The following is an 8,130-nucleotide window of genomic DNA, read 5'->3' as shown; positions in this document are numbered from 1 at the left end:
TAAGGCACAAAGTAAAAACAGAATTATATTTCCAGACAGAAAATGACAGTGGAGCTTTCAGGTCTGATTTTATATCCTTAATATTTGGCGTAAAAAAACAAACTTTTATCGTCTCCAAACTGTCTTCTTTTCAGGTATGGATCCTCGTGCGCCGCTACCTCCTGGTGTCAGTATGTTGCCAATCCAGAAACAGAGAGTGCCACCTCCTCCAGGAGAAGATAACAGAGAGGTAGGCACATGTTTTTAGCTCTTTGTTTTTTCTTTTCTTTTATGTGTTATAATGTTAGGAGGCAAAAAGGCAACTCTTTTAGCTGACTTCAGTTTAGAGTTTGTCATTTTTGTTCTTTTCCAGGAACTTACAACTCTTATTGATAGACAGCAGGAGACTATGATGTGCTACATTCTGTCTATCTATCTACATTGTTATACGTTTTTTGCTTCCACTGCAGGCCTGGCAGAACGAGGAGGTAAGCGTCACTGGGCCCAAGATCCCTCAAGCTCTGGAGAAGATCCTCCAGCTGAAAGAGATCAGACAGGAGCAGCTCACCGACCCCACAGGTCAGTACAGCTGCACGTTTTCTGTTTGACAAATGGAAAAAAAAACTGACTTAAGAAGAAAGAACTGTTGATGGTTAAGACCATTCTGCACGCTGAAGAAGATAAAAAACAATTACTCAGTGTTTAACTGGAATAGAAAGGGACACTGGGAAGTTGGGATGTGGTAACATTCAGGTTCATAATCGGATTTTCTCTTGTTTCTGTTTTGTCTTCTCTTGCTTTCAGAGGAGGAAGATGATGAGGGAGCAGAGATGAACTCCTCTGCACCAGTCATGTCTGAGACAGAAGACGATGACAGCCAGATATCTAAGAAAGATGTAAGACGCCTTTTTTCAGTTAAAACATCACAGTTCTGTGATATATTATATATATTTCAGTTGTTTGTTATTATAGAGTTTAGTACTCATACAGAGGCAAATTCAGATTCAAAACATCTTGGATATTTGAGTCAGATCTCATTCATAAATAAAGAACTTATAACAAAACCTGACAAACTGCCCCATCTGCCTTCTGATTGTACTGCCTGTGTCATAATCCCAGGGGAAAAAACAAGGGAATCTTTCCCAGATATATGTTCTTTATCTATATTTTGAAGTGGTTTGAAATCTAGTTTGTTAAATTCATGAACCAACATTTCCATCAGAAAAACCGCAGACGCAGAAACCGCAAGAAGAAGAGCAAGCAGAAGCGAGCCCATGAGAAGAAGGAGCAGGCCGAGCAGCAGCAGCAGAAGAAGGAGGGCGGCGACAAAGAAAAGGACAAAGACAAGGAGAAGGAGAAGGAGAAAGAGAAGGAGTCAGAGGTGGAGATCGAGTACATCACAGAGGAGCCGGAGATCTACGACCCCAACTACATCTTCTTCAAGAGAATCTTTGAGGCATTCAAGGTGACTATAGAGCGCAGTGGATATTCTTTTATTTCCCTCCAGCAGGAGGCTGCAATGATGGATTATTTTTAATGTTTTCAGATGTATTATGGCATTTGCTTTTATTTTGCTATAATGCAGCCATTTCCTGCTCTTTTCTAGCTGACTGATGATGTGAAGAAGGAGAAGGAGAAGGAGCCCGAGAAGGCAGAGAAGCAGGAGACAGCCGTGCTGCGGAAAAAGGGATTCGAGGATGAGAAGAAAGACAGCGACGACAGTGATGAGGTTTGAATCCTTCCATCTGTTCGGAAAACTGAACAGAAAGAATAAAATCTCTTGGTTAACATGTAAAACGTTTTTTTTTTTTATGTACAGGATATCAGACCAGATGTACCTAAACTCTCAAAGAAGAAGCTGAGGAGGATGAACAGGCTGACTGTGGCCGAACTCAAACAGGTATATTACGACTAATGGTCATAATTACTTGACGATCACGCGAGAGTTTCAGTACTGTCAGTAACCTTTCACCTCCTTTCCCTCCCTGTCTTTTCGCTGCAGCTGGTGGCTCGTCCAGATGTAGTGGAGATGCATGACGTGACGGCCCAGGAGCCCAAGTTGCTGGTTCACCTGAAGGCCACCAGGAACACGGTGCCGGTGCCTCGCCACTGGTGCTTCAAAAGAAAATATCTGCAGGGCAAGAGAGGTATAGAGAAGCCTCCGTTTGAGCTGCCCGAGTTCATCAAGAAGACGGGGATCCAGGAAATGAGGGAGGCTCTGCAGGAGAAGGTGGGTTGCCGGCGTGATGTTCGTTCGTTTTCCAGCCTCTCCTATCAGAATGAGCAGTGGAATTCATCTTCTTTATTTCTTTCTGTTCACAGGAGGACGCCAAAACCATGAAAACCAAAATGAGAGAGAAGGTTCGACCCAAGATGGGAAAGATCGACATCGACTACCAGAAACTCCACGACGCCTTCTTCAAATGGCAGATCAAACCCAAGCTCACGATCCACGGAGACCTTTACTACGAGGTACTGGAGCCATGAGAATTTAAGCATCCACCTTCATATCCATTGGAGAGATGTTGTTACATTTTAACGGTTGTATTAAATTGTGTTTTTGTGTCTCTGCAGGGAAAAGAGTTTGAAACTCGCCTAAAGGAGAAGAAGCCAGGCGATCTGTCTGATGAGCTGCGCATCGCTCTGGGCATGCCAGTTGGACCTGTAAGATTCACTAACATTATAGTTCCTTGGGAATTTACTGAGCAAAAAACTAAAATCACAACTACAGCAGGAAGAAAATGTTAATTGTGGAATTTAGCTAGAAAAATACATAAATATGACCATATATGTTCTATGTAAGTTGTATGAGGTTCCAGTATATGCCCACTACTCTGGGCAATATCTCTGTTAATTTCTGCTCTGGTTGCCTGTCTCTGTGTGTTGTTATCCCTGCTGTTATGTCACTTTCCCTATTATACTGTCACTCACTTTGTTACTTTTTTTGCTGTTAAATGTGTGAATGCACAGGCTCCCCCTGTAAGGCGAGACAAGACGAGGCTTGTTTATTCCGTAAACACAGACACAGTGACAAGGACAGGAACACAACAACCGAGATAATGACAGTTCTAAAAAAATATATATTATATAATATACCTGGGCAACTTTCCTGTGTTTGTTTAAAACTTCAGCTGCAGCCGACAACAGTTGACATGGATGCATGAATGTGGGAACTCATTTTTAGCTCCAATAAACCCCCAGAGAGTTAGCCCAGTAATCCACAAAGGATCCAAATAGAACAGTTTCTGCTTCAAGGAACACTTTCTGCTGCTTTAAAACATCTAGTGAGGAAGTATCGTGGGTCAGTGAGCTTACATCTGCTTCTTCCTCTTCTTCCCCAGAACGCTCACAAGGTGCCTCCTCCCTGGTTGATAGCCATGCAGAGGTACGGCCCCCCGCCCTCCTACCCCAACCTCAAGATCCCTGGACTCAACTCCCCCATCCCAGAGGTAAGACAGCTTCTACTGCAGACATGTTTTTACTGTAAAAAAAAAAAAACAACAACAAAGATTAGTGTGTTTAATTTCTCTTTGTCTTTATCCTCTTGTTCCTCTGCATGTTAGAACTGTACGTTTGGTTATCACGCCGGAGGCTGGGGGAAGCCGCCTGTAGATGAAATGGGCAAACCTCTTTACGGTGATGTGTTTGGAACCAATGCTGCAGACTTCCAGGTACGAAGCATCTTACATACATACAAAGTTTGGGAATTTACAGTACATGAGTCTGGGTCTTTCCTCTTTTGAGATACAGCTGACATTTCTTAAACCTGGGATTAGAGGAAAAAAATATAAATGCTAAAGTCATTGGACACCAACAGTTATGCATACAACTCTAAATGAAAGTTTCATCGTAGTACTTGAAAAAAACTATTAAAAATGTCTTGAACAGAAAAGATTTTAATCTGTAAATCAAGTGCAAACAGGTTGATCAGTTTTTTTCCATACTCTTTTGATCCAGCCCATAACCATGTCAAATCCGTGCCATATATATTCAAATTCGTCAGAAAAGCCCTGAACTTTCTAACTTAATGCGGTTCTATACCTCAGGATGTTAATTACACCGGCGCTAAATGGTTTTGTTTCAAAGGTCAGCGACCAAAAGCGGAGGAGGAGGAGGTGGATCACACACCGTGGGGAGAACTGGAGCCTTCAGATGAGGAGTCATCAGAGGAAGAGGAGGAGGAGGAGAGCGATGAGGAGAAACCAGACGAAACTGGGTTCTTCACACCGGCAGACAGGTACTTGACGTGGTCAACACTTAAATCAAGAAGTTACAAAATAAGAATCTTGAGGAGTCTCATTTCAAAAGTTCAAAGAAGTTTTCCATTGAGGTCAATAACGTAACATTGTTTGAAATGAGCTGCGAGTTTAAAAGACAGTTTGCATCATATTATTAACAGAGACACACAGACTAATGACATTACCATAATGCACCATGTAATTATGAGATCAGCTTTCAGATTAAAAGCACCAGGTCTGAATATAATTTAAACTGGGTGAGTAGCGTTCAGTTAGATGAGGTATTAGTTTCTGTTATGATCTCTAAGCGACGGTTGTGTGCGTGTCCTTTTTGTGTATGCGTAGATGAGTATGGCCAGTTCTGCCTATATGTTTACATTACATAACATCCATACAAGCGCACCGAGATGCATTCATGGAGATGGACACGCATGGATGAACTCATCATGCACTGTATCTCATTTTGTGTGTTACAGTGGGCTGATCACCCCCGGAGGCTTCTCATCAGTACCCGCAGGCATGGAGACCCCAGAGCTGATCGAGCTGAGGAAGAAGAAAATCGAGGAGGCCATGGATGGGTGAGCGTCTTTCTGTATTGTATTGTTTTGTGTTTCCCATTTACTCCCACAGCAGCGCTCCTGCTGTGTTGTCGCACCACATGCTAGAAACAGAGGGAGCGTCTGTCATTTCATTTTCAATTAACGGGTGTATTGAAGGGGCTGAGAATATAAAACATAAAAACATTAATGCATTTACAAATTCATTTCTTCAAATGACAAACTGACAAATGAATTAGATACAATAAAATATAGTGCGTATCTCCTAGTTTTTTTTTGTTTGTTGTTGTTTTAATAGGATGGCTCATTAGTAATTACTAATAGACGCTAAAACAGTTGTGTGTTTGTTGTGTTCATAGAAATGAGACGCCTCAGCTGTTCACGGTGCTCCCAGAGAGACGAACTGGCCCCGTAGGAGCAGCCATGATGGCCTCAACACACATCTACGACGTGTCGGGGGTAAGACGACTCTGTGTTCGCTGCAGATGAGATATGTTTGTGTGTGTGCAGGCGTGTACAAAAGTCCAAATGGAATAAAAACGCTACAGTGGTCTGCTTGTAGCCATGTTTTAAATCTCTTTCTTCCTCTTTGTTTTCCCTGTCTGCTGTCTACAGGCCATGGCAGCTCGTAAGGCGGGCGGAGGGCAGGAGTCACAGGGCGTAGAGGTGGCCCTGGCTCCGGAGGAGCTGGAGCTGGACCCAATGGCCATGACCCAGAAGTACGAGGAGCACGTCCGAGAGCAGCAGGCCCAGGTGGAGAAAGAGGACTTCAGCGACATGGTGGCTGAGCACGCTGCCAAACAGAAGGTACAGAGACACCGAACCATTATTAGAGTTCATTCTTCATAAAATAAATGCACTTCTTGCTTTTCTTGATTGCTAATTAATTATTTGATTAATTAGTAATTCTTGAAAGCTTTTAGTTTTGCTGCTCTTAAGTCTGATTGGTATTTCACTGGCAAACAGAAAGATTGTGTTTTCAGGCAGCAGTAGCAGACATTAAAGAAACATTTAAAAGAAGAGCTTCATATGTAGTTACAACAGATTTGACAAAGATAAAAGCTTCTAAAATGATGTGCACCCTGGGAACTTTGGGAAGTGCAGTTTGAATCATAAAAGACAGCAGTGAAATCAACAAAACATCAGTTTTAAATTTAGTTGCTTGAATCTTTTGAAGTATGTACATTATGCTTCTATTACTTACTTCATTGTCCCTTATTTTTCACTTACAATGTTTAGTTGCAGTGTCAGTCTTGTTTTTAAGAGGATACTAAACTTTTACTTTCCTCTACAACAGATGATCAGCTGTATCATTAAACAAGTCATATTAAGCCCCACATGACCAGCTGATCACCATTTATGTAGGAAAAAAACATGACTGTACAAGTGTTTTATTTATAAATTTAAAGCAAAGTGGCAGGCTATTGATGCAGTATGGTTTACAGTCATTTCACTGTTTCCTTTTGTGGTGACATTTCGTTATTAATAGCCTCGCTTTCCTCTCTCTCTGCTTGCATTTCACCGTACAGCAAAAAAAGAGGAAGGCCCAGCCACAGGACACGCGAGGTGGCGCCAAGAAATACAAAGAGTTCAAGTTCTAGAGCAGAAAGACCGAAACGGAGCGCTGCAAGAGAATGAGCCACGACAGGAAATAAAACCGGAAGAGCCGCACTCAGATTTTAACTCCGGAGGATGCAGACTGCAACACCAATCATCTGTTAGACCAGTAACAGTAAACACATGTTTTTGTTCCTTTTTTAAAAAAAGCTATAAATAGATGATGCATTCGGGACTCAATGGTGACATGTATTTGTTTGGCTCTATGTTTTACGTCTTGGTTATTTTTTCACAGTAACCATGTCCTTTTTTTTCTGTTTTTTTGTAAATAAATGAAGTGATGAATGAGTTCACAACTGTGCTGTCCCCAGGTTTCCATTTCCTTTGATTTCACATTGTAGGGAGTTACTGTAAGTGTTCAGTTAGGTAATTAGGTATTTCCCGAGTCTGAGTCCAGTCACAAGCAGAGTGACTATAGGCCTGAAAGAGGAAAAGGAGTTCTTACTTTGTACCTTATTTACTGGTACATGGACGTTCAGGAAGGATGTTCTTTATAATATGTTGGCAAATGTGTAAGAGTGACATGAAGAGAAGTACACTGGTTTTAAGCGGGATTCGGAACAGGGCTAATAGTCAAGACCTAGGTATAAGTCTAAACAAGCTTGGGACCAAACAAAAGTAATCCAGCTGCACTCAGCTAAGACCAAAACTGTAGAGACTGGAGTTGATTACAACATACCTAGTATTTAGGCTAAATATCAAATTAAACATGTTCTAGTTTTTTATATTCTCTAAGGTTACTCTATCTGAAAGTGTTTAAAGCGTGATACCTTTGCAATGTTTAGACGATGATGTTGGAAAAAAATATTTACAGGAAATTAAAATATAACTGCTAAATAAATAGGCCTAAATAAATGTGAGTTTTTAATGCTAGTCCATAATTTCGTAAAGGAAGAGTGCGACATTTTTAAAAACGCACTTTCTTTCCAAGAGTTAACTAGTAGCTGATTTCTCTTGTGTGTTTGTTGTATATGAAGCTAGCTTGGCGTAAAGAGGAACCAAATCTACCTGCCAAAACCTCTAAAGCTCACTAGTGACTTTACTAATTTACACTTGGCTGGGGGCAGTAACTTCCTGGAGACTCATGTGGTTGCATGGCAACTGTTTAGAGCCCAGAAACTCTCCCTCACATAACCCCTAATCATAAATCAATAATATGTGATCTATTATTGGAAATACATTGCACTTAAAGCATCCCGCAAAGTGTCAGAACCGGTCATATTAAATCTCTCATAAAGAAACATAAAAGCTAGGCTACCAGTTTGGTTGCCACGGTAACGCTGACGTCATTATCACGCAAAGAGGATGTCAAGGGGGGGGGACTTGAGCAGCCTCATACCTTCTTAAAGTAATGACTCATTCATCCTCACACAAACGTTACAATGCAACAAGCTGCAGTCCAGGTTTCTACCGCTAGAGGGCAGTAAGGGACCCTGAACGTGACAGTCACCTGACCGTCGGGGAAGCACAGTGACCTACATAGCTGCAGCAGGTCTAGGCATGTTGTCTCGGTCACTAGCACACACATGCATGGAGCAACAGTCTGCAAAGTGAAAGGCTTTTATTGGCTTTTATTGGCTTTTATTGGCTACAATATCTATACAGATATAGTATCTATACTGCCAATAATCATGTGTTTGGACAACTGATGTTGATTGTAGCAACTGTTACTGTTTGACACCTTTGTGTGTGTGTGGCCCGTTCTGGAGTAAATGACATCATCTCTTGGCATGCAAGCA

The 8,130-nt window shown here is 41.6% G+C and overlaps 1 protein-coding gene across 3 annotated transcripts in view; it reads left to right on the top strand.

The window, feature by feature from the left end:
• Positions 1–6,697, top strand: part of sf3b2 (splicing factor 3b, subunit 2) — a 9,282-nt gene extending 2,585 nt beyond the window's left edge. For all 3 annotated transcript variants that reach the window (XM_035675551.1, XM_035675552.1, XM_035675550.1), the window contains 16 exons: positions 135–229; positions 450–558; positions 784–875; positions 1,202–1,444; positions 1,586–1,708; positions 1,799–1,879; positions 1,982–2,209; positions 2,302–2,451; positions 2,554–2,643; positions 3,321–3,428; positions 3,543–3,651; positions 4,075–4,216; positions 4,694–4,795; positions 5,134–5,233; positions 5,390–5,581; positions 6,304–6,697. In XM_035675551.1, coding sequence (XP_035531444.1) covers positions 135–229; positions 450–558; positions 784–875; positions 1,202–1,444; positions 1,586–1,708; positions 1,799–1,879; positions 1,982–2,209; positions 2,302–2,451; positions 2,554–2,643; positions 3,321–3,428; positions 3,543–3,651; positions 4,075–4,216; positions 4,694–4,795; positions 5,134–5,233; positions 5,390–5,581; positions 6,304–6,375 — 2,036 coding nt within the window. In that variant the 3' untranslated portion in view covers positions 6,376–6,697. The remainder of the gene's footprint in view (positions 1–134; positions 230–449; positions 559–783; positions 876–1,201; positions 1,445–1,585; positions 1,709–1,798; positions 1,880–1,981; positions 2,210–2,301; positions 2,452–2,553; positions 2,644–3,320; positions 3,429–3,542; positions 3,652–4,074; positions 4,217–4,693; positions 4,796–5,133; positions 5,234–5,389; positions 5,582–6,303) is intronic.
• The last annotated feature ends 1,433 nt before the right edge of the window (positions 6,698–8,130 follow it).

This window comes from Morone saxatilis, unplaced genomic scaffold (genome assembly GCF_004916995.1).
Source record: "Morone saxatilis isolate NCDOM2014 unplaced genomic scaffold, NCSU_SB_2.0 Contig4, whole genome shotgun sequence".
In the NCBI taxonomy this organism is placed as follows: Eukaryota; Metazoa; Chordata; class Actinopteri; family Moronidae; genus Morone; species Morone saxatilis.
This window is presented reverse-complemented; position numbering and strand designations above follow the sequence as displayed.